General features: G+C 45.3%; 1 protein-coding gene across 1 annotated transcript in view; it reads left to right on the top strand.

The window, feature by feature from the left end:
- Positions 1 to 25601, top strand: part of LIPC (lipase C, hepatic type) — a gene marked incomplete at both ends in the record, with an annotated part of 130367 nt that overhangs the window by 83893 nt on the left and 20873 nt on the right. The window contains one exon of the mRNA XM_081291974.1: positions 22132 to 22319. Within this exon, the coding sequence (XP_081148100.1) occupies positions 22132 to 22319 (188 nt within the window). The remainder of the gene's footprint in view (positions 1 to 22131; positions 22320 to 25601) is intronic.

Here is a 25601-nt window from a genome sequence, read left to right as displayed (position 1 = left end):
AATTGCAGGGATGTTTGAACCCACAGTTCCAGGAAACACACATTATGTATGAGTTCCTTTCCCACACAAATGGGAGAATGAGACTCTGACCCTGGAAGTGGAACACAGGGAAACAAATCCTGCTGAAACTATTCTCCCCAGTAACATTATACACAGAAACACCCATATAAACTTGATTTGCTGTCACTATCAAATAAAACAGTGCACACATAAGCATTTCTAAGATTTTCCACTGACATCCTCATTTGCAATCTTAACAACAGGCCTGTAGGTAGAGAGGTAGGTATCTCAGCTCCCTGGTGACAGATGAGGAAACAAGCCTGCACAGGTTGGGTGGCTTGAACAAGTTCAGACAACTAGTAGGTAGCAGAGTGGGCTCTGAAGCCAGGTCTTCTAACTCCAGGGTGAAAGAGCTTTTCATCCCACCCTGCCTTCCTTCCTCTATCAGAAAAAGAAACAACCACCAACTTCCTGGTGTTGGCCATGACCAAGGTTTCTCAATAACAGCATGACTGACATGCAGGACTAGATCATTCTTTGCTGGGGGTGGGGTTGTTCTGTGCATTGTAGGATGTCTAGCAGCACCCTGGGCCTCTACCCACTAGATGCCAGTAGCACCCCACTTGCCCCGCTTTTGACAACTAAAAATATCTCTAGATATTGCTATGTTGCCAAATGTCCCTAGGGTGAAAAGGAGGCAGCTAATTCCTCATTTGGTTAAAAATCACCACCCTCGATAATGCTTGAGAATGCGCTCCACATGTTTAAGAGAGCAGCAGTGATGAAGTCGGTTCTGTGCAAGGAGAATAAAAAGAAAAGAGCAACTTGTGCTCATGCCCGTGAGTCTGGGACTAGGGAACCTGACAAGGAGAGGCAGAGGTGTGCAGTACAGGCATTCATCTAAAAAGTTTTTTCTTTTTTTTTTAATATTTATTTTTTAGTTGTAGTTGAACGCAATACCTTTATTTTATTTATTTTTATGTGGTGCTAAGGATTGAACCCAGGGCCTCAAACATGCTTAGGTGAGTGCTCTACTGCTGAGCCGTAACCCCAGCCCCAAAAAGTTCTCTTCTTGACCCTCCTCTGAACTTACCCTTCGTGGTAAGTTCCTCCACCTACTCAAGTTCAGCCAACTCTGCATCAACCCTTCTCCACCTCCTCCACCTACTCAAGTTCAGCCAACTCTGCATCAACCAAAACACTTTCCAGAGAGAAGTTTCTGGAAGGCAGTATGGAGTGAGTTGGTGAGAAGCAATATGGTACAACAGTTAAGATTCGGGCTCTGTACATGCAACACTATGGTTGAGCCTCACATGGTACTGAGTTAAGAGGAGTCAGGCACAAAAGAACACCTATTATGTGAATTCACTCACATGAAGCTCAAGAACAGGCAAAGTGAGCTGGGTGCTGGTGCACCCTGTAATCCCAGGCTCAGGAGACTTGAGGCAGGAAGATCGTGAATTCAAAGCTAGCCTCAGCAACTTAGTGAGACCCTGAGCAACTTACCCTATCTCTAAACAAAATATTATAAAAGGGCTGGGGATGTGGCTCAGTGGTTAAGTGCCCCTGTTTTAATCCCCAGTACCAAAAAAAAAAAAAAAAAAAAAAAAAAAGAACAGGCAAAATGAATCCAAGGTGATGAAAGTCAGAGAGCGGTTATGGCTTATGGTGGACACGGGTTACAGGAGCCCTCTGGACATGAAAATGTTCTCTGAGGTTATATTGGTTAGAAGCGTATGTAAAAGCCTACAGATCTGTTCATTTAGGATTTGTGCCCCATCCTGTGTGTGAATTATACTTCTTATAAATAAATGAACTTCATCCCCTTAAAAAAGAATGTTGACTCTGGAGCCAAACTGCCTGGGTGTGAGCCCCAGCCCTGTGTTTTGTGAGAGGTTAATGAACTGTGCAGAGCAGACAGGAAGTGCATGGTAAGCAAGAGCATCATTATAATTAAAGAAGCCACTCTGCTAACCAGTCAGGCAAACAAAAGTTTGTGAGAGGAGCTTCAGAATCCCTGTGCTGCACCCTTCAGCTCACCTGCCACTGCATTGAGTGCAGGGTGCACGTGGGTGGTGTTTGATGGCTCAGCCAAGTCCCCTCCTCTGCAAGTGCCCCACCCCAACCATCAACAGGGCAACATCCACCATTATTTTCTGTCTCCTTTAGGTCTTCCTGGGTTCTCTGTGAGGCTTACTTAGGAGCTGCCCCTATTTGCAGAGCTCTTCATCAATATATGGAATATTTACAGAACACAGCGGTTTTGATTAAGCAGTTCATTTCACTGGAGACCAGGGGATTGTACTGTGTCTCTTCCTGAGTTATTCTTGGCAAGGCAGCCCTTGCTCTTAGCATACAATTCTTTACATTATAAAACCTAGAGTAAGAAGAACTGTAGTGAACAGAGCAGATGGGATTCCACTTTACCTTTCCCCCAACAGCTTCTCAGTGGATCCACCACAGTATCTTTGCTATTTGCTTCTTGCTATCTTTTATTTTTCTCTTTGGAAACTGGCTGTGTCAGAGGAAATAAATAAATGCAAGAGTGTGTGAAAGGAGCATGAGAAGGAGGGTTGAAAAACCATCCAATAATTGATTGACAAGTGTTTTAACTTTGTGGGGCAGTTTATTTTCTAATTTATTAAAAGAAGGGACTGGCTATAAAGTGCCCCATTACTATTCATTCCATAGATTTTAACCAAAGACCCTATGTACTTTAAGAAAACCCATAAGTAAAATCATGCATGACTTATATCTGCACAGAATAGATTGGAAGGAAACACAACAAAAATTTGAAAGGTCACCTCTGGGGGATGGGAATCAGCGACACTGATGAGTGCAACAGGACATCACGTGGTTCTCTCCTTTCCTGCATCATTGCATGTCTGTTTTCCTGCATCTGCATACTCTAGTTCCTCAAGGTTGAGGGCTGATGTTTGGGAAGGCGAGACAGGTTTCAGGAAAGGAAATTGCAAGAGCAAAGGCCTGAGGCAAAAGCACAAGGGCCTTGCCTTCCTCAGGGGGGTGAGAACTAGCCTTCAGGTCACAATACCCAACAAAGAGTGTGACTGCAGTTCTTCAGGATGTGGGTGCCATGGAAATCTGTCTGTGAATAGAATTTCTTCAAGGGTGTTCCATGGAACATCAGTCCCAGAAATGCCTGGGGGAAAAGCATGCAGAGGATCAGCTTTCTCCAGTCATTGAGTCTGCAGCCCACCATATATCATATGTCCCTGTTAGAGATTTAAACACACAGTAGCCTGCTAGGGGATCTCTCTGGCCAGCAGGAAACCTGATGAATGTTGTTTTAATACAACCCCCAACTTTATGTGGCCACAAAACTCCTTTTTCTGTAAAATTCCTATTAATATCTCAGGAAACAGTGTGGGATCAGGAAAAGCTTCACAGAGGCAATTTTTTTAAAACTGAATTTTAAAAGCTTAAAATAAAGGAGAAATTACTGAACAAAGGAAAAGAGGAGAGAAAATTTGTTTGGGTCTGGAGGGCTTTGAGGAAAGTAACAAAAGAAGGACCAACTATGGTTCCAAAGAAAGTCCAGAACCTTCTTTTTGTCTGTAGTGCCTTTCTTTCCAGCTCATCCCTAAAGGCTAGAAAGAGGCTGTGATGGCTGTGATAGTGGCCCAATGGCTCAGAACCACAGGAAGGAGACTGTGGATATTAAAAGTCAAAGAGTGGCCAGGTGCAGTGGCCCACGCTTGAAATCTTAGTGTCTTGGGAGGCTGAGGAGGAGGATTGCAAGTTCAAAGCGAGCCTCAGCAATTTAAGGAGGCCCTGAGCAGCTCAGAGAGATCTGTCTCTAAATAAAATACAATAAGGGCTGGATGTGGCTCACTAATTAAGCACCCCTGGGTTCGATCCCTGGTACCAAAAAAAAAAAAAAAAAAAGTGCAAGAGTGAAGGTTCCCCTCCTCCTGGTACTGGCTCACTGTGACAAATTTTTCCCTAGGAAGGCAGAAAGATGAAATTATCCTGTTAATTGAATTCAGCAAATAGCCCGCCACTGTGCAGGCTGTGTGCTAGGTGCTGGGAGCACACAGATGGGTAAGACATGTATATCTAATAGTATAATCATGAAGTGAGCCAAGAAACAAAGAGCTACCCAGGTGTCCACACAGGGTACAGAGAAAGACCCTCCCCTGACCAGCTGTCAAGAGAGCTTTCTACACACTCTAGTTCCTCAAAATTGAGGGCTGATGTGCAGGAAGGCAAGAGAGGCTCTATGTGAGGAAATGAAAGGGCAAAGGCCTGGAGACAGGGACTTCCGGGCAACTCTGGTTGCAGCGGCACCTTACAGGGTGGGGAGGGTCTGAACAGAGCAGGCTCAGCAGACCCTGCAGGAAAGCAGTGCTCATGTTCATGCTACAGTGAGCTGCACTCGCCCACAGTAGGAGGGGAAGGAAGAAGGAGGAGTGGGAAAGGACTCAGCAGGGGTGAGCAGGTGCCTGGAAGAAGAGGGATTCACAAGCTGGATGAGGAAGGCATCCAGAGCCCATTGGAGGTGGAGGTGGGAGGACAAGCTCAGTCCTCAGCCAGTTAAATAGGCTATATAAGAAGACCAGGCATGAGGATGACCATGATTGGGGTCTGGATGATGAAGAAGATGACTATGACTCTGTCATCTCTCCCTCTTTCTCTCCTGCTTGTGGGAGTTCGGGTCAGGATTGAGGTGGCAAACAATGATCAGAAGACAGAGTTGTTGTGTATTCTGCAGAAGGCACCTGGGGCAGGCAGGGTGGGGCTGGCCTCCCCATCTATCTCTGACACCCCCCACAGCATTCATCATTCTTCAAAAGACTGGTTGGGCTTGTCCCACTGGGCCCTGCCCCATTACCTGCACCCAGAACCCCAGTGGTCCATATTCAGGGTCCCTGATTCTCCTCTCTTCCTGAGATTCACTCTGCCTGATCCTACATGTCCCACCCAGATGCTGCCTCAATATCCCCCATCCCAGTTTCCAAGTAGCCAGGGATGAACCACTTCCCTGCAGAGACAAAGAAGCAGTGACACTACAAGTAAACAAGGCCACACTGAAAATAGAACACCAAGACACTGTCCCCTTAGGATGCACTACCTTCAGGGTCAATGTTGAATTCTAGTAACAGGATCCCTGGAGCATTTCAAATCCAGACACACAGGAGCCTTGTTCCAGCCTCACTGTGGGCCAAGGCTCCCGGCTCACCTCCAGCCTTGCACTGGCTCTGACTGCTGCCCTGCTTAGTCTTGGCAGGCAGCACTCAACAGGCCCAGGCTTTGCAGCCACAGAGTGCTATCTGCAAGTTCTGCCACTCAGCCTCAGGTTCCTGCTTGCCTGATTCTGTTTTTGACATGCTCCTGCTCCTTCCTGTCTCTGCTAACCCCTCTGAATGCCATTTCCTCTGCCAAGATCTCAGGTATTACCAAGGTCCATCCCCATCTTCACTGATCTTTGTCCCTCAGCAGAGCCCACATTATAGCCACTTATGTCTGAGACAACTAGATAGGAGCTGCTTGTTTTAAAGACTTCCCAATTTCCTCCTGAGTTCCATTTCTTCCAAAGAGCCTGGCACATCTTAGCTGCCAGTGTGAACTGTGAGTTCCCAGAGATGCCGATGGCACTTTCCAACATTTGTCACTTTTGACACATCTAAAATATGCTTGCTCCTAGCACTCCATGAACACCAGGCCAGATGGCTGCGAAAGCCTCAGTTTCTCAAAGGCCTCCAAGAAGCCCTGGGGAGGGTATATAGCACAGATTCCTGACTGAGAGGCACCAGCTTCTCTCCCCCTCCCTGCACCCCTTCCAAAGCAAAGCCAACGGAGTGGGCACCCCTGGGTTTCAGCACAGCCCTGGCAACAGGACTTCTGAGCTCCACACCAGCTTCCTTCCTTAGAATTCTTTGCACCTTGACTCCCCGTGGCTCCAACCAAGCACTTTGTCATCTTCCAGGCCTGGTTCTGCCAGAGAGGAAATTTCCCCTCTGGGAAGTTCCCTACAAGGCTACCATCACCCCTTGAGTCATCTTTGCTCTCTCAGGTCAATCTTGGAAACAGACTGACGCAATAATCAGCTATTCCACAGCAGAAGTCAAGAGCCCCTGGGGCCAAGGTGAGTCAAGGTGGAGCTCAAGGCTTGAAGTCCAGATATTTAGCTAGGCAAGCAGCTGAGAGGAAGGGAGGCTGAGTGGCACCTATTGCTCCACAGTGGATTGAACCGCTGAACTACATCCCCAGCCCTTTTTATTTTTAATTTGAGACAGGTCTAGTTAAATTGCTGAGGCTGGCCTTGAACTTGCAATCCTCTTGCCTTAGCCTCCCGAGTTGCTGCCACTGCACCTGGCTTAAAATTATTTTTTTTAGAGAGGCAAGTATTCACATGGCTTATAGATTAAAAGAATACCTAACAGACTATATTTGTAAAGTCTTATCCCTCACAATGTTTTTATCCATTCCATCTCCCCATTCTCCCACTGGTGGGAACATCTTGTATCTTTCCAATGTTTCTTTACGTAAATAAAAACAAATTTGAATTCATTGACTTATCCTCCCACCCTTCCACAAAAGGTATCTAGATAACATTCTAGACCTTATTTTTGTCACCTCCACAACACATTCTAAAGATCTTTGTAAATCAGTACAGGGTGTTTCCTCAGTCCAACCGCAAAGTGTTCCATTGAGGGATGTGCCCCAGTTTAGGGTTAGGGACTCTCCACGGACACCGGGATGTATTTTAGCATTACAGAAGATACTGCTATGAATGATCCCGCCTTCATTTTATTTCATAATGTGCAGACAGAGTCACAGGGTAAATTCCCAGGAGATAAATGCTGGAGAAAGAGTCAGTCCGGTTGTACCTCCCATGGTCGTTGTTCGATCCGGTTGTTCTCCACCAGTGTAGTACCATTTTGCACTCCTGTCTGTCTTGCCATCAAGGGGTGTGGCATTTTAAATTGTTTACCAATCTGATAGGTGAAACCTATGCCTCCATACAGCTCTAACTTGTATGTTTCCTCTGAGGACTGGGGCCAAGGATTTCTTCACGTGTTAAAGGGTCGTCTGTATTTCTTTTTCTTTCTTTCTTTCTTTCTTTCTTTCTTTCTTTCTTTCTTTCTTTCTTTCTTTCTTTCTTTCCCTTTTTTTTTGTATGTGTGTGTGAAATAACTCTCTGTGCCCATGGCTCATTTTTCTAGGGGTTTTCAGGCTTATTCTACTTGATCTCTAGGCATTCCTTATGTATCAGGGAGATTATAGCCCTTCATATTATGAGCTGCAATTATTTTTCTCACTTTATTATTCATCTTTTGGATGTACTGATGGTATTTTTATTTTATTCAGAAATTTTTTGTTTGAGCTAATGTAGCCTAACTTATTAATCTTTTACAAGTTCTGGATTTTGAGTTACAGAGGTTCTTGCTCAAAAGGTTACAAAGAAGTTCACCTATGTTTTCCTCTAGCTGTGTTATGGTTTCCATTGTTTCTTTTTAAAATTTGATCCATTTGGGGTTTTTCCTGATGTATGGTGTGAGGTATGGATTCAATTTATATCTTTCTTTTTCCAGGACTCCTAGTACTTTTTTTAAAAGCCCATCTTTACCTCGTTCCACTGATTTGCGATGATATGTCTACCAAATATTGAATTTAATTTATGTATTTGGGTGTTCTTTTTATATGTTCTGCTTCTTTGCTCTCTCATCCAAGCACCAGTATACACAGAATCATTTAATCATTGAGTATGTCTTAACATGAAATAAGCCAAGTCTCCTCAAATAGGATTCTTTTTAAAATTTTTTTCAGAGCTTCTCTGGCCATTACTGACAAGCTGACCTCTGTCACTGGGGTTCCATCTTGCTCACTGCCAGGTTTTAATTCTCTCTCCTACAAGGAAGCCAACATATATCTGTAGACTTCCAGCCAGAAATAGAGGCTAGCACAGTTTGCTCCCCAAACGAGGCAGAGGCAGAGATTCAAAATCCTCAGAGAGAGTCTCAGTTGGGCTTATTCATGCACCCACTGGAGACTGGTGCGTTGGAGAAAGTCCAAGTGGGAGATCTATGTCTTCTAGAAGCTTCCGCTTTGCTCTGAAGATGCTCAGCACGATCTTCTGGCCCATCCAATCTGCTGAAATGAAAGTGATCCCATATTACCTTGATAGAGTTATCCTGTCTGATGTTCTATCTCCTCATCACCTGTGACTGATGGTGTGGGAAGGAGTCTTCAAGAAGAAAGATGTTGTAATAGCAATATCAATCACCACTTCCAGAACCACCCGTACCACACTGCCACCTCTGCTCATTGAGCACCTGCTATATACCAGGCATTGTGAAAGGTACTTTGCACCTTTTTCTCATTTACTTATCACCCTCTGAGAAAGCTTCTGTAAACTTGCCCAAAATTATACCTCATTAGTGGCAAAGCCAAGCTTTGGATCCTAGCCCAGATCCAAAGCTCATATTCATAACCACTGGATAAGTTATTCTCCAAATGATCTGCCACTCTGGGTTAATGCAGATTCCAAAACCTACTGAATCAGTTGCCCTGGGCATGACGCCCAAGAGTCTGCATGTTAAGCACATGAATACATGAGAACCTCTGTTCTCAAATGCAGAAGATTAGGCAAAGTATAAGGGAGACTGAGAGGAAATGTATTCACTTAGCAAGTGATGTAAGGGCAGAAAGTTGGCTGAGTGAGTTTTGCAATCAGATCTGTTTTTATTTCCCCTTAGCAGAGAGCATTGACCCTGGAAGTTTCTCATTTGGACAGAACACCATGACTACAGCACCTTAGATGGTCCAGGTGGGGACTCAGCAGAGTAAGCCTCTGATCTGCCACAAAAAGTCAATAGACTACTATTGTCCAAAAGAACCAGGCCTGAGAGGGGATGTATGGCTGAAATTCTCATCCCAAAGAGGGGCCTCTTTTTCCCAGTGCCACACCATGAATCTAAAGCAAGAGAATACCTAAAAGGGGTGCACATAATTCATAGAAAGGGACTAAATAGGCCAGCAAAGGCCTTGATGGATAACTACCTCTGAGTATCTGAAAGGAACTATGGGTTCCGCAAGGAAAGAGACCTTGGATAAGTTTTTAAAGAAAAGGGAAATATGCATTGAATGCCACACCCTGGACTGGATATTTCATCAAGTTCCATCCAGTTTTCATAGCTACCTTATGAGATAGGTCTTCACATTTCCAGTTAGGAGAAGGAAACTGAGGCTTTCACAGTTCTCAAACAAGCTTCCCAAGGTCACATGCCGCAGTCTGGCTGGGCACAAAATCACGAGCCACTCACAGACTTGTAGATTCAAACAGCAGTTCTTTATTCCCGAACTCTCACCGGCACTCTACAGCACGTTCTGGGGAAAATACACACTCTCCACCGGGCTCTGAATCCCAAATACTCTCTGAATCCCGCGAGAACTCAACAGGAACTCAAGGAGTGGGATACACCCTATTTCCAGCAGGATACACCCTAAACCTGGAACCGCCCTAAACCCAAGGAGCGGGTGCCTGAGGCAGCAGGATACTCCCTATTCCCAGCAGGATACACCCTAAATCTGGACCCGCCCTAATCCAGCAGGATCCTCCCTAAACCGGGATCCACCCTGGTCCTTGAGCAGGGTCACCTTTCTCAAACATTCATGCAATGTCACTGCAAATGACCTGGGTCCAAGGCAAGCCCATTTCCACAATGGAGAGTCCTCCCTCTAAGCAACATTGGGTAGGCTGACAAAGAAATTGCCACGCGTCATACCTACTTGGCTATGGCTCTCAGCAGTCACACAGCTAACTAGTGCTGTTCCAAAGCCAGCATCTTTTCTACTACACCACCCTGCCTCTGCAGTCGCTCCCAGTGTGGCCTAGAAATAGTTGGGGTACATGTCCGTGGTCTGAAGGGGTCAGACAGCAGTCAGCTGGGCCTCCAGACACAAGCAGTGAGGGGAAGACATAGGTCCAAAAGAGTATCTTCAATATAAGTGGAGCAAGTGTCCAGGAAATGTGTCATCTCAGAACTTGGACATATGGAGGAAGAGGTAGAAACCTGGTTCAGGCTCTTGGTTTGATATTTTAGTGAGCTGTGGGCCTTGGGTCATTCACTGACATCTTATTTCTTCATCAGGAACATGTGTAGGCTGGGAACAGCTGGGCTCCAGACCCCAGGGCCTAGCAAGTCCCCAGAGAAAGGAGAGGTTCCAAGGACCTCAGAAAAGCCAGGGTGCAGGCTGTGACCGTGACTCAAGCTCTTGTGGGTCTAGAGGTGACCACACTGGCCACACACAGGATTGTGCTCCCCCCACATTTCATATTCCTTACTCCCATCAGGAACAGTCTTTGATTGGAACTCAAGATTATCTGGGGACCTTGTACACTGCCTACCAACAGGGTCCCCCTGGATGCCTTTTTGTTAGATTCCCTATGGCTGGGCAGATGTGCTCTTATTCCTCAGCCATGGTAACAGTTACCAAACTGTGGAACAGTTGTTTATTTACTTGTCTCCAAAATAAGACCATGATCTTGAAAGCATGGTCTGTCTCACCCACTGTTATATTACAATGTTAAGCACAACCCCAACCACAGGCAGGTGTTCATGAAAGTTTGATGAATGAAAGAACTAATAGAATCATAGTGGGGCTCTAGTACCTGAGAGCATACCCAACTACCAGGTCCCTAGCAGGGAAGCCCTAGGGTGGTTCACGGAATGGATCAGGCCCATTTCCTCATCAGGCAGTCCCAGATGATCTCCTAAGAGTACATCCCATATGCTTCAGCTCATATGTCCCATGGATTACTTCTGCCTTAAAGACTAACCTTGGGGCTATTTGTCCAAGTTAAAGCCCAAAACTTTCCTTGCATTGCAGGTATTTACCTTTGCAAAGCATAGAACCTGCTTCCAGCTCAGGGGAGGGGACATTCCTGAGGAACAAAGCCAGGTGTTCCCAGGTCACCCCTGTTCTGACTCTCACTTTTCTTGTGGCCTAATTAACTCTGGCCTCAAAAAAATACTACTCCATAGCATCTTTAACTTACTAAAGGTCAGTACTGAGGTAGTGCTAAGACTTAGATATCTCTGAACCAAAGGGACTCTGGGAGTTTTGCCAAACTTCTTGGTTTTCCAGAGGTGAAAACTGAGACCCAGCTGGTTTGGAGAAAGCTGTGGCAAGAGTCCTGCTCCAGCTGCCTCAAGAGCTGAGGCTGTCTCGCCACCCCACTGTGAAGACCTCAGAGTGCTCCACCCAGCCCCACAGGGTCCCAATGAGGAAACAGACCTAGGAAATGAAATGGCTTGCTCAAGGCCAACCAGAACAAAGTCACACAGTCCTCAGGTAGCTACAGAGGAGTGGAATCATTTGGGGTGTGTAAGCCATATTGCCCATGAGGGCCAAGGCAGCAGCCCCCCAAAAGAACTTGTTCAGTGCTTGTCTCATGTGAAATGCCTTCAGGTTAGGCTCTTGGTTCTCCTACTAAGTCACCACACCTGCAGTGCAACACAGCCACATTATACCACGTAGCACCAAAGTAAAAAGACTCATTTCAGCAACTCCATGGTCAGTCTACCTCCTGCAGGGGCTGAAGTCCTGGCAAAGGAGGTTTATGTGTCTGTCCCAACAGGAGACTTAACGTCCTGACTGCAAAGGAGCAGCCTTCAGCTCTCAGTGGCTTGGGTTGTGCTACAGAGTGGTACTTGGGTTCAAATTCCACCTATGCCTCTGCCCCATAGGCCGTCTAACCTCCCTGAGCATTAGTGTCTTCCTTGTAAGAAGATGAGAGATGAGAATAGCACTGACTCCCAGCATCGAGCATGAAACAGGCTGTTTGTGCAGGTGGTTTAGCGGAAAGGGAGGTTGGGAGCAGATCTTAGTCAGACTGGGTTGAGCTGGAGGTCCAGCTCACTGGCATCCTGTGTCCTCTCTGAGACCCAAGTTTCTTTGGGGATAAGACATACCTTAAAGGGGTATTATAAGGATGGGAAGAAGACAAGTCCAGGGACTAGACAGAGTAAGTGAGAACTCCACAAACAGCTTTTTACTTTGAATTGAGCTTGGCCTCCCCAGGTCCACCCATCTCCATATCACCTTTAAGGGAACCTTGTATGGTGTGCATGGGTTTCCTGGGTTGGTGGTATGTGTGGCTGACACCCTGTCAAGGACTTGCCTGTAAGACATCTTTAACTCTTACAGGCAAAAGTGATCACTATGTAACCAAGAAACCACCCACCTGTCATTCATCCCAGTGAACATCCTAGTCATTCCCTATAAGGAAAAGATCTCTTTGTGAAGTTCAATGCAGCTTATAAATGTGAAAGATTAGAAACACTGCCTGTCCTGTTATAGAGAAGTGGACGCATAAATTATCACACATTCCTTCTGTGGAATATTACTCAGCTTTTACAAATGATGAGCCCGAACACCTTAGCAACATGGAGAGATGTTCATTATGTCATGTGAAGTGAAAAAAGCAAAAATCATTATGTCTGCACAGTTGTGTGAAAGTACATTTGCTTCTAGACACAGAATAGGAAGAGAAAATTAAGAGTCAGCCCATTGGAATGATGAGCTTGTGGGTGTGTTTTTAAAACTGTTTCTCTGCATTTGTGCAACACACACATTTTTTTAAAGAATAGGGGAAAATCCTGATGCTCACTCCAGAAATGATTTAGCTGAAGGCAAGTTTCATGTGTAGAAAAGAGTCCAGTACAGAGTAAGTATTCAGGAAGTGTATTGATGGAGAGAAGAATGAATGATGGCCTGGGGATGTGGCTCAAGCGGTAATGCGCTCGCCTGGCATGCGTGGGGCGCTGGATTTGATCCTCAGCACCACATAAAAATAAAATAAAGATGTTGTGTCCACCGAAAACTGAAAAATAAATATTAAAAAATTCTCTCTCTCTCTCTCTCTCTTTTAAGAAAAAGAATGAATGAATAAATAAGAGAATAGACAAGTGAAGAGAACACACCCACCCCAGCCGGGCACTGCAGACCTCAGACCTAAGATAAAGTATGTTCAGGGGTTTAGTAGAGTGTGTAGCATGGGGTGAACAGTTGACATATGTCAACCACTCGTGTGATCACCAGGCACGGACTGAAGTAGAGCCAGCCTAGGAAAAGCCACCAGGGTCTCTGCTAAAAAGATACAGTGTCGTAGACAGGTGCTGGCCTTGAGTGCTCTAATTTCCTCTTCTGTCCCTAAGGAGCTGCATGAGCGTGGGTGGGCGTGTGTGCCTCTTGGGCCTCGGTGTCCTCATCTTTTCCAAGGAAGGTCATTCATCAAGGTGTTACTTGGAGTTTACTTCCCCATCCCCACCATTTCTTAGCTTGGAGATATTTCTAGGACTGAAAGCAGAAGCCATTTGAATCCAACCTACTTTCCCATCTTTTGTGAAAGAATAAACTTGCCAAAACAATTCTCCTAAGACAATCTGGGCAGGGTAGGAGGCAGGGATGAGAAAGAGTGGATGCTTAACTCCCCGCTGGGGAAGGGACAAGGGCTGGTGCCACCCAGAGGAGCAAGAACCAGCCAGGCTTCTAAATTGCTCCTGTGGGAGGAGGGCATGGCTTCGGCCGCCACCCTGCACTTCTCACACCTCAAGCACAAGCCCAAAGAAGGGGATTTATGAAGCAAGCATGCAGCAGGTTTATCTCAGAGTCGAGCCTGATGGAATCAATGACCAACACAGAATGACCTTTGCGCAAAACAAGGGTGAAGAAACTGGTAGGAACGTAGTCCCCTGCAAGTTGCTATACAAAAAAGTTAAAGAAATGTGTTTACCTGTCATTCGCCAAAAGTTTTGTGAGCTAACATCTCACACAGTGGTGGGTTTAAATTTCTAACAGGTGCTTTCTCTCCAAAAAAAAAAAAAAAAAAATCAAATTAAAATAAGTAATCAAATTAAATTGAAAACTTGATTTTTTAGCTTATGCCAATTTCTATGGTGTAAATACTAGCACATGCCAATTTCAAACTCCCAATATTAAGTTACAGAACATGGAGAATTGGGAAGAGATGCACACAATTGGCTCCTCTGAGCCGGTGAGAGCCAGCTCCTGCTCACCACTGAGACTCATAGATCAGAACTCTTGTCTAGAAAGCTCTCAAAGATCTTTTCCAATAGTATAATTCTGGGATGCTAGATTGTGGCTAATTAGTAATAGCAAAAGCCATTCACTTTATCCAGTGTGGTCTGCTTGACAAGTGGACCTGTCGGACCCTCCTAAGAACACCCCTCCTCAAAAAGAAGCCAGCTTCTTTGTCAATAAGTAAATAGACATATTCTGGGTTAAATCCACTCCCTCCTTTCATTAAATGGTCTTATGACCAAAGACAAACCGTGCATTGTCCCTAAGGATTTCCAAGAAAAATCTATAAATTTTTCCATCAAGTTGTTTTTAAACAATATATTTTAGTCTATAACTCATAAGATTCCTATAAGGTAGGCATTAATGTTAGTCTCATAAGTGAGACACAGAGAAGTTAAGTAGCTAATGGCACACAGCCTAAGAAACAGAATGGTGACCAAACATGCTGACTCCAGAGCCTTGGCTCCTAACCTCCCCAGAGCGGTGTGTCTCACTGTGCAGTAACAAGTCACACACAAGGTGTGGGCCCATTTGGGTCTCTTCATCCATGGGGCCAGATTGAAAAGAAGACAGCAATCTTCTCTTCTTTCCTCGTTTGGGTGTAAGGTACCCAGTTCATCTTCTGACAGCTGTCCATGGAGAGGGAAGTGGCTCTCATTCTCCTTTTATAGGCACAAGCACTGCTGATACTAAAGCAGTACTTACCCTACCTGCCAACACCCCAGTGCACTTGACTCCAGCAGGAACTCCACGAGGAGGGTGGTGCTGGGCTGAGGTAGGACTCCGTGCTTCTAGGTCCTTGACTGCTAGACCATCTGACAATGCCTTAAACTGCATAATTAGGTCCTCTGCCTCAGCCCTCCTCTGCTCCTTGGAAGCCTCACCTGGTCATTGTGTAGGTCATACCTGAGATGAGGAGGAGAGAAAGGTCACATGAAACTCAAAGCCAGGGTCTGGACAGTCATTAAACATCCAAACAAAAATCTGAAACAAGAACTCAATTAAATTAATTTGCTAATCCAAACAGCACTTGGCAAACTAATTTTAAACCAAGGTCCTCTACTCCAAGAGCAGGTCTAAGACCTGAGATGATCCAGCTCCTGTGGAACTTCCCCTGATTGACTGGGATCAGATGCCAGCACACAACCCCCTCAGCTGGGCAGGAACCCTCTTAGAGTAACCTCTGGGAAGGAAGGGGGAAATCTCATCTGAGGATGAAGCTGGCCTAAAACAGTTCTGCCAGGTGTTTCAGGAGTGAGATGTTTTAGTTGTTGTTTTACTGGTCCCTCATTAGTTTAGGATTATTTCCCATAGACAGCTGTCCTCTGTGATTCAGGACATATTTCCCTTCAGTAACTATGGAGCTTAGTTGGCAACATCAGTCTTTATGGGACATGGAACATCAGCCCTCTCAGCTTTACACAGGGATGTTAAGAGTCCCAAAACATGGAAGGGGTGTGGGTTGAGGCTTTTGCCCTCCATCACAGAAGAAATATGTTAACCCGAATGCCAGGAAAGGTGAGTTCTTTTAATTCTGCCATTAATTCGATGCATGGGGGTGGGTGGGCAGGAGACATTAGAAAAATTAGTAACTACATTGTCCAAATTGAGAAATCGAGGCAGAGAAATGTTTTCAAGATCATAAGTGGGAGGCTGGGACCTCAGGTCAGGCCAAAATTCAAGATGGCGGGAGTGGGAGAAACATCCCTTACCATGTATATTCTTAAGCAGAATGTACTTATCACCAAGCACAGTTCAGCAGCAGCTTGAAGCTAAATTCATGAAGGTCCAGCAGAGACTAAATTCTCACATGAGCTTTTTTCCTTCTGCCAACACTCAAGAAATTCTGAAGTCACCATTGCCCACCTACAAATCATTGGTCTCACCACAGCAGCCAGGGTCAGAGCTGCAGCTACATTAATCTCATAGGATTGTTCCATCACGAGCAGAGAACATGACTTGGAGAGTGTTCAGGGAAATTGCGAAATTATGGTCTTCCAGAGGCCCCCTGCCAGGTCTGGGAATATTTTCAACAGTGCATGTTTACAAAGCAAAATCACACACACACACACACACACACACACACACACACACACACGCACATTAGCAAATTAAATAATGAATGTAAAGATGTACAAACAACTCTGTGAGAGGCATATTAACACCTGGGGCTCCTGTCTCAGGCACTTGTGTCCTTAGCATCATTCAATATATGGCAAGCTCTGACAGCAGTCAACTGAGCAGAAGCATCCAGCACAGGCATCGCCAGCACAAGGCAGAGCCTGACTCCAATCAGGGTCTCTAACACCAGGTAGCCCAGCTCATTTGCCTGCAGTCACTCACCTGATGATGTCCTTACCCCAAAGAAAATGAAATAATTTGTTCATGTACAAAATATACAAGCCCTCAAATCTGAGAGCTGACTTAGGAATAGAGAAATCACTTGCTGCAAGGAATCTTATATTAGAAATGTAATGGCTGGGCCCAGCTTCTCCTTCGGACTAATTTTGAGGATAATTTTTCTGCCCTAGGAACTTGCTGTCCTACAGAGGACAATCCAAGCTGCCTGGCCTGTCAGTTCCTTTTCCTGGATACAGAAACTGATTCCCTTGAAAGATTTGACTTCTTACCTTGTTAATATTCCCCCCTCAACATCACAGCATCAGGGACTGGGGTGTGGCTCAGTGGTAGAGCACTTGCCTTGCATACATGAGGCACTAGGTTCGATCCTCAGCACCACATAAAAATAAATAAGTAAATAAAAATATTGTGTCCATCTACAAATAAAAATATATTTTAAAAAAATCACAGCATCATCCCCAAATTCTTCCTGCTGGTGTGCCTTTATCTCTCCTGAAGACACGAAAAAATGACAATTTTGGAAGATATGCCTAAAGAGGGTGCATCTCCTATCTATCTCCTCCAATATGGAAACAATTTCTTTACTCCTAACCGAATCCTTTATTTTCCTTGCAGCTTACCATAACGTTGTTGTGAGGTTTAAATGAGTCAATATAAATAAGATTGTTAGAAAAGTGCCTGGCACAGGAAGAGCACTTGGCATTCATGAGCCTTAAAAACGCTGAAAACCAATGTGGATATGTGTGTGCCTATAAAGAGATATAAATTGGATCAGACCTAATGAACTAACAAGTCTATTTTATGAATATATACCAAGAAAATGCTCATAGATGTAGACAAAGATTTATTTATAAAGATGGTCATCAGTGCATCGGAGCATTGTAATAGAGGAAAAAAACTAGAAACAACCAAAATTTCCAGCAATAATGGAACAGGTAAATCCATTATGCTGCTTTTCAAAAGCATGTTTTTGAATAATTTTTGGTACTGTAAGAAAACTATAATGATAGGTAAAGAGGGATTAAAAGCATTTATATACTATGATCTCAGCTTTGGACTCTCCAAATAAATATCTATGGAACAATACCTCCATAAAAAAATAATCAGAATGAAAAATCCCAAATGTTACTTGTGTTTTGTCTAATAAATAAAATTATTCATTTCAGCACTTATTGTATATTTGTAATATACAACAAGCATCTTTTAATTATACAAAGAGAAAAATAATAGAACAGTTGAGAGTCTATTGTAACACCACAATTTTTTTTTAAAGAGAGAGTGAGAGAGGAGAGAGAGAGAGAGAGAGAGAGAGAGAGAATTTTTAATATTTATTTTTTAGTTCTCGGCGGACACAACATCTTTGTTGGTATGTGGTGCTGAGGATCGAACCCGGGCCGCACGCATGCCAGGCGAGCGCGCTACCGCTTGAGCCACATCCCCAGCCCACAATTTTTTTTTTTAAAGGATAAAGTTTTAGACCAAGCCAGGGTAAGGGGTAGAAAAGATCACTCTGAGGCACAGTCTTCTGTAGTTGGTGACCCCCTGGACAGGGGAGAGAGGACATTAAGTTCCTCTTTGCTTCCTAGCTTGATCAACAGCATGGATGGATGATGGTTTTATGAACCACAATAGGAAACCCAGGAAGAATGGGTTGGGAAGGAGGAGAATACATTGTTTGGCTTGCTGAGTTTGCAGCACACTAAGGATCCCCAGGTGGAGAAGCCCAGTCAGGAGCTGGCTGTATAAAGGCTGGGGGAAGAGACCTCAGTAACACCTGGGTGTGGGACCCCACACTGAGTCCTTACCTGAGGATGCACAAGTGCTCTGTGTGTCCCAAGAAAGGGACATTCAGACTCTGCTCCTGTGGAAGGTGAGACACTTGGGCTCCCAATCACCACCCCTTCTTCCCAGAATGTGGCTGCTTCCTCAGAGGTAGCAAAGAGTCCCTCAGAGACTTGCAGTGACTGAAATGCATTTGCACTGCTCCCACTGAGGCTTGCTAGGCTCCCTGGGTCAACCACATCAAACTCACTGATGTATATTTTGTAGAAATGGTGCTCAAACAACAGCCCCTGCCTCGTCCAAGGACCTCTTTGTACAACAACGCCTAGGGAAACTGTCCCAAGTTTCAGGACCAGGAAAGTGTGAGGCCCTGGACATCAGGGATTCTGGAACTGCTCCAGTTTTCCTCTGTAGTAGAAAAGAGCCTGGCACAGAGAAAGCACTTGATGTATACTAGCTCAAAATGCACTGGAAATCAGTGTGGGTAAGTGGGCATCTCTGGCCAATAAGAAGCCCAGAACAATATCTGTGGCCCATCTTCAGCAGCCTTGTAGGATCACGTGGTGTTCATTCAGGGTGTTAATAACATTTCTGTCTTTGTTGTTTTACTGCCCTTATTTTCTCTTTGCCCCAGTTTCTTCAACTATAAATGTTTGTGAACTACTTAAAGTCAGTTTTTTTTTTCTTCCATATCATTCCCACCCATCCATCTTCCTTCTCACTCCTGGAGTTGCTGGAACTTCTACTCCTCTTCTCCACAACAGCCCTCCAACTCTGATATCCACTAAATCTTCATTTTTTAGGTCCCAGATCCCCAGTGTCTTCAATAATTTCTTATGGATATGAGCTCCTAAAGAATCATTCATCCTTCTATACTTGACAGGTGCCTCCTGGTCTCCAGGTGTCTCCCTGAAGCTCCTGCTCAGGGCAGTGCCCCACCACAGCAGCAGTGGTCAATGGCTGAGTTTCATGCCTGCCTCACACACAGGGCTGGGGACTCCTGAAAGGCAAAGGCCACGCCCCTTGGCCTCCAGCTAGTACAAGGCCAGGGCCTGGGCCTAATGGATGCCTAATCAGGGTTTATTGAAGAAGTGAATGAACAGATAAGCACACACCTAAACAGTACTGTATGTGCAGCCTCCTCACACACCTTCAAGAAAGCCAAAGGCCCCAGGAAGGGCCCTGCTCTGCTGCATTGTTTGTGGCCTTTCCAATTGACAACTCTTCCATTGTGTCTCCCGAAAAGTCTTGAGGCCCTTCAGAGCTTGTTCTCACAGCTAAATCCAGAGTAAATACACATAAGACAGAATTTGTCCTGTGAGGTCCCCAAGATAAATATTCACAGATAGGAAGGATTTCGCAGATCAAAAATGCAAGATGCTGGGGCTCCAATCAGCATGTGTTTTCCGAACACACCTTTCATAGGTGCTAATTAGGTTCCAGGCATTGTTCTGAGCTCCTTACAAATATCTTATTTAATCCTCATAACAACCCCATGAGATAGGTACTATTTTTATCCCCAATTTATTTTCATATGGTCCTCTTAGCATTAAAAAACCTATCTTGAAATGAAGGAGTCACTTCTCCATCACTGATAAAAGAAACTTAGTTATAGTAGATCTAATGTACCAAAACAGGCAGGCTGAATGTGAGCCTTTGATCTGAGACCTAGATCCCACAGAACATCACATCCCTCACCCACTGAGTGTTAGCACCTACCTTGTGTTCAGGGCTACTTCCCGTGAGTTCCTACCCTGGTGGAGGAAACTCAAACCTAAGCAAACCAGCCTGGAGCTAGGTGCAGCAGTGTGCACACCTATAATCCTAGCAACTCCAGAAGCTGAGGCAGGAGGATCACAAGTTCAGGGCCAACTTCAGCAACTTGGTAAGACTCTGTTTGTAAATAAACAAAGAAATAAGCAGCCTACAGGGCAAGTGCATTAGGACCAAGGGCACAGTACAGGGCTGTTTTGATGTCAAAACAACAGCCCCTGCCTCATCCAAGGACCTCTTTGTACAACAATGCCTAGGGAAACTGTCCCAAGTTTCAGGACCAGGAAAGTGTGAGGCCCTGGACATCAGGGATTCTGGAACTGCTCCAGTTTTCCAGTAAAGGGAGTAATTATTTCTGTGTTCTTGGAGGGTATGATGCTTCAGCTGTTTTAGTGTATGGACTGGAGTTTCAGGTGGAGAAACAAAGGTGGGGGAAGTGAGACTGCCAAGGTAGCAGGGTGTGAAACAGCACTGGGGCAGCTGCTGGAGGCACAGTGAAGGGAGGGGAAGAATTGGGAGTGAGGGACAGTCATTCAGGTGGTGGCCATGGCTGCCTGCCAAGAAACTTAAGGTCACTGAAAGATGTAGTCATTTCTGTTCTAGAAAGATCCTTGAAGCAGCTGCATGAGGGAAGAGGGAGAGGACCAAACAGAGAGAGAGATCAGTGAGGAGGCTGTTTCAATAGCCCAAGCAAAAAGACTGTGTGTGGAAATGAAGGCACTAGATTCTAGGGATATTTAGGGACACTAGACTTTGGACTGATGGGGAAGCTGACAGAGACGTGCAAGATGACACTTGTGCTTTTGTCTCAGAGGTCCAAAGGGAAGGGGGAGCAGGGCTGAGAGCTGGCTTTCAGAGGTTGAAGACAAGCCAGGAAGTGAATAAGCTTGGGGAAGGCCAGCTGGGCCACAGACATTTTCTTTCATTCTCTCAGAATGGTTAATTCAGATTCTCGCTCACATCTCTTTAAATAAAATATGATGCATTTCATTCTGTCATCATAGTGAAAAATCATTGCCCTTTGCTGGGAATTAAAAACCTTTGGAATTAATAACCTTTGGGTAGGAAAATTGGTTTCATTAATACCTCCCCTTGCACTTGGTAGGTTCATCATCTCTTGGCCCTGCTGTCCCCTGAAACCAAAAGTCCAAGACTTATTATTTGAGTAGCCTGCATGATTTTATGCTCAGAAAGAATGATCAGGGTCCTTAGTAATTGGACTGAATTAAGTCACTGACTAAAAATGTCAGCGTGGCTATGTGTCTGCCTCTCAGCCACAGGGGAGTCCACCCTCTACCAAGAGGGAGGGCAAGAGCTTCCTCCTGTAGCTCTGGGCCTGATCCCTATGCTTGGCAGGAAGATGTCACCCATCTTTATGTGCCACTCCATGGAAACATGGCACCTTCCTTGTCATTTAGACCAGAGAGCCCAGGCTCCCTAGCATTCCTGCCCTGCATGCTCCGCCTGCCCACTGACCTCCTGCCTTGTTATGGCCACGGATGTTCACACCTCTGAGCTTTTCCTCTTGCTGTTCCCTCTGCTCAGAAAGCCCACTGCCTTCCCCAAACACATGCCTCTATCACCCTTCAAGGCCAGGATCAGCTCCCCACTCCCTGAAAAGCTGTACCTGAATGCCCTCTCCTTTACCAATATGTTACATCCTTGGTGATCCTCCCCACCCCTACCCCAGCCAGGCTCTTCTATGCCAGGCTTGCGTGATATGGGGTGTCTGCAGTGAGAACACGCTGCAGTGTTATCTAATTAAGATGCTCTCTCCACTCTCTTTGTAGCACTGAAAGACAGACCTGGGTTCCCATCTGACTCTACCCAGTTCTGGGCAGTGATATTCTAGATAAGGGATTCACCTTCTCCAAGACTGGGTCCCAATGCCTCACCTACACTCCCCATCCCCCAGAGCTATTCCTCTACTCCTGACTGACTGGTCACTGGGATGACAGGGTGGAGGATTAAAGGATCCCAACCCCTCCAGCCCCTATGTTGGGTCCTTCTAGATCAACCTCCATCACCTGGCTATTCAGCTACAAAGGCTCTGTTGGATTCCCCAAAGCTGCAATTCATGCTGATCTCTGACACCTCACAATAACAGAAGCCAGGCTGAGCATGGTCTGCAATTTTATATTCCAGAGCTGATTGGGAGAAGATCTCGAGCTGTCGAAACAAAAAAATCTTTGCAGGAGACAGAGACCAGATTTTTGCTCTTCAAAGATGAAACCAACAAGGGCTGTCAGATCCAGCTCAATCACCCAGACACTCTGCGGGAGTGCGGCTTCAACTCCTCGCTGCCTTTGGTGGTGATAATCCACGGGTGGTCGGTAGGAAACATGGACATGCCTTTTTCTCTTTGCTTTCTCGTTTGCTTTTTTCTTCCTGGTATGTTCGATTTTTAATAAAAAGATAGGGCTCTGATGATAACAATGTAGTGTTTCTAAAGAACATGCTAGTTTTCCAAGTGCTTCCCTACACATTATCTCATTGGTTATTTCAATTCCATGAGTGAACAGGGCAAGGAAAATATAATTAGCTCCATGTTTTAAATAAAATGTAGCTCAAAGAAGTCATGCAGCTCATTAAGGCCCTGAAGGGACTGCAGCCCGTGCAGGTGGAAGGTCCTGCCTGAATCTCCATGTTTCACCAGGAGAGGCAGGAAGCAAAAGGCATGGGGTCCTCATGAGATCTAGTGCCGTAAGGGTTAAATCCAGCAGCAAATAACAGACCTAAATTAGTAGTGATTCAAATAAAACAGGAGTTTGATTCCATTTTACACAATGATCCAGAGAGATGTCATTCAAAACTGGCTAGACAGCGCTGGTCAATGAACTCCTCAAGGTTCCAACTCCTTCAGGCCCACTGCTCTGCCACCTTAGAGTGTGGCCCTTGCACTCATGGTCCAAAATAGCAGCATATGCTCTCAACAGCCTGTGGATGACCCCAATGCTGACAGATGAGCAGATGTCAGCAGGAACACCAGCCACCACATCTTGATTCCAGGCAGCAATATAGTAAAGGAGGCATACAGGGCTCAAGAAGCAAGGTTTAAAAAAAAAAAAAAAAGCTGTATTTAAGTATAATTCACATAGCATATAAATCATCTGTTTGCAGCTAACAATTAAGGAGTATTTTTTTAAATTCACCTCCCAGAAGCACCTGTGCAATGCTTCCAGTTATATCCATCAGCCACACCTGGGTGGAAAGGTGACTAAGAAGTGCAGCCTCTTAGAGAAAGTGTAGCCTGCCGGGCATGAATATGCATACCTTTAATCCCAGTAACTCAGGAGACTGAGGCAAGAGGATTGCAAGTTCAAGGCCAGCCTCAGCAGTTTATTGAAGCCCTAAGCAATTTAGCGAGATCAGGGGTAAAGCACCCTTGGGTTCAATTCCCAGCACCAAAAAAAAAAAAAAAGAAAAAAAATAGAAAGCATAGCTTTCTGGTGGTGCTAAACATCCTTTTACTATAAAGAAGAGAAAGGATATTGTGGGCAGAGTGAAGTCAAATCCTGTGAGGACTGTCTGGTCTCCAAAAGGAAACTGGCCCCCGATTCCAGCCCACCAATGATTTGGAGTTCAGCTCACACATTGAAGCTTCTAAAAATTCTGGCATCTCTTTCATGATTTGGAAAACTTTTTATGCCATTTTGTTGAAAAAAAATGCCCTTAAAACCCTCATCTAGGGCTGGGGCTGTAGCTCAGTGGTGGAGCGCTTGTATGGCATGTGTGGGGCACTGGGTTCAATCCTCAGCACTGCATAAAAATAAAATTAAATGAAGGCATGCTGTCCATCTACAACTACAAAAAAAAAAAATTAAAAACCCTCATCTAGTCCATTTTGGAGAGCAAACAGACTCATCTATCTCCTTCCTCTCACCTCCAGTCCACCCTTGCCCCTGCCTGCCCATCACCTCCCTGACGCCCCCTCACCTCTCCCTGTCCCTCTCACCTCCTTGCCTCCCACGGCAGGTTCCAGCCACACTCACTGATTGTAGCTCTCTGCTTGGCCTTGGCTGGGCTGTGCCCTCTGCCTAAAGCATCCTCTCTTCTTCTCTTCTCCTAAATAACTCCCGCTTTTCCTGAGGACACAGTTGCAAACAGGTCTTCCTACAGGTCTGCACTGCCTCCATCCAGCCCTTCCCCAGGGCACCTTAGGTGTCCCCAGAGTTCCCACACCCTCCTAGGCACTTTCCAGCTCTGCCCTGCTGCTCCGTTTTGTCATTGTCTGCCAGTGTTTCTCTGTTCTTTCTGGAAACGATTCTGTCCTACTCTTTTCTAATTGACCACTGTGGGATAGAGCCTATTACATATAAAGGGCTCCAAAATATTTGTTAATGTGAATTAATGACCAAATGAATGAGTCTTGTTTACAAATGCAATATGAAGATAAGAGGATCCTCTTACCAAAATGTGTTCTTCATTCTCAAAATCCTATTCAACCTGGAATATAGCTACTGCTATTAATTCTGCCACAATAACAGACAATTTAATGAATCTGTACTATGTTCCAGGCACTGTTCTAAGTGCCTCCCAACCACTCTGGAAGAAGGGCGTTATTATCCCCACGTTGCAGATGAGAAAACAGAAGCATAGGGGTATTAAATAACTTGCCTGAGCTTACTCAGTTAAATGGGAGAGCCTGGATTTGGAGCAGGATGCCACATGCACACAGAAGGCACTTGGTAAACATTTATTAAATGGCTGCATCTTGCTGGGTGCCATGGCACACTCATAATTCCAGGGACTGAGGAGGCTGAGGCGGGAGGATCACAAGTTCAAGGTCAGCCTCAGCAACTTAATGAAGCCCTAAGCAAATTAGAGAAGGCCTGTCTCAAAATAAAAAGGACTGGGGAATGTATCTCAGTGATAAAGCATTGTGGGTTCAATCTCCAGTATAAATGTAAATGAATAAATAAACAAATAACTGCATCTTCTCCCCCAAATAGCATGTGAGGCCACAGCTAAGCCCTTTAGCTTCACCTCCGACATACCACGCTGCCTGCATTTTCATGATTCTGTGATATTTCTTCTGCCTCTCACCCCGGCTGCTACTGCACTCACCACTCACCATCACACCTCTTTCCTCCCACTGAATTCCTCCTTATCCTTCAAGATGCAATGCAAATGCTTTGCTCTCTGATTGCGTTCAGAGCACCCTGCAGATGGTGCTCCATCAGGGTGCACACACAGGACAATTCTCCAAGCCCCTGCTAGTCCCACCAAAGCGAGCAGGGTGGAGCCAACTGGGGATTCAGAGGTGCAGTACAGCAGCCTACAGGAGGAGGTGGCCTGTGCTGACCTCAAGGGACAGGTCAGATTTGGAGATATGATTTATATAGACTTTTCAATCAGGACTCAGAAAGCCTGAAAGGGAAATTTATGACAGTGGTTCTCAGGTGTGAAAGTCTGAACATGTTTTTGGTTTTCAAAACCTGGGGTAGAAGATGCTGCTGGCATCTTAGTGGGTAAAGCTAGGGATGCTGCTGACCAATGTACAGGATAGTCCCCAACAACAAGAATGATCTGGCCCCTGATATTGTTAGCACCCAGGCTGAGAAACCTTGTGTCTAGCCCTTTCTCTTGGAAAAAAGAATCCAGCACTGTACAAG

Source organism: Spermophilus citellus, assembly GCF_964194105.1.
Source record: "Spermophilus citellus genome assembly, chromosome: 4".
NCBI lineage: Eukaryota > Metazoa > Chordata > Mammalia > Rodentia > Sciuridae > Spermophilus > Spermophilus citellus.
This window is presented reverse-complemented; position numbering and strand designations above follow the sequence as displayed.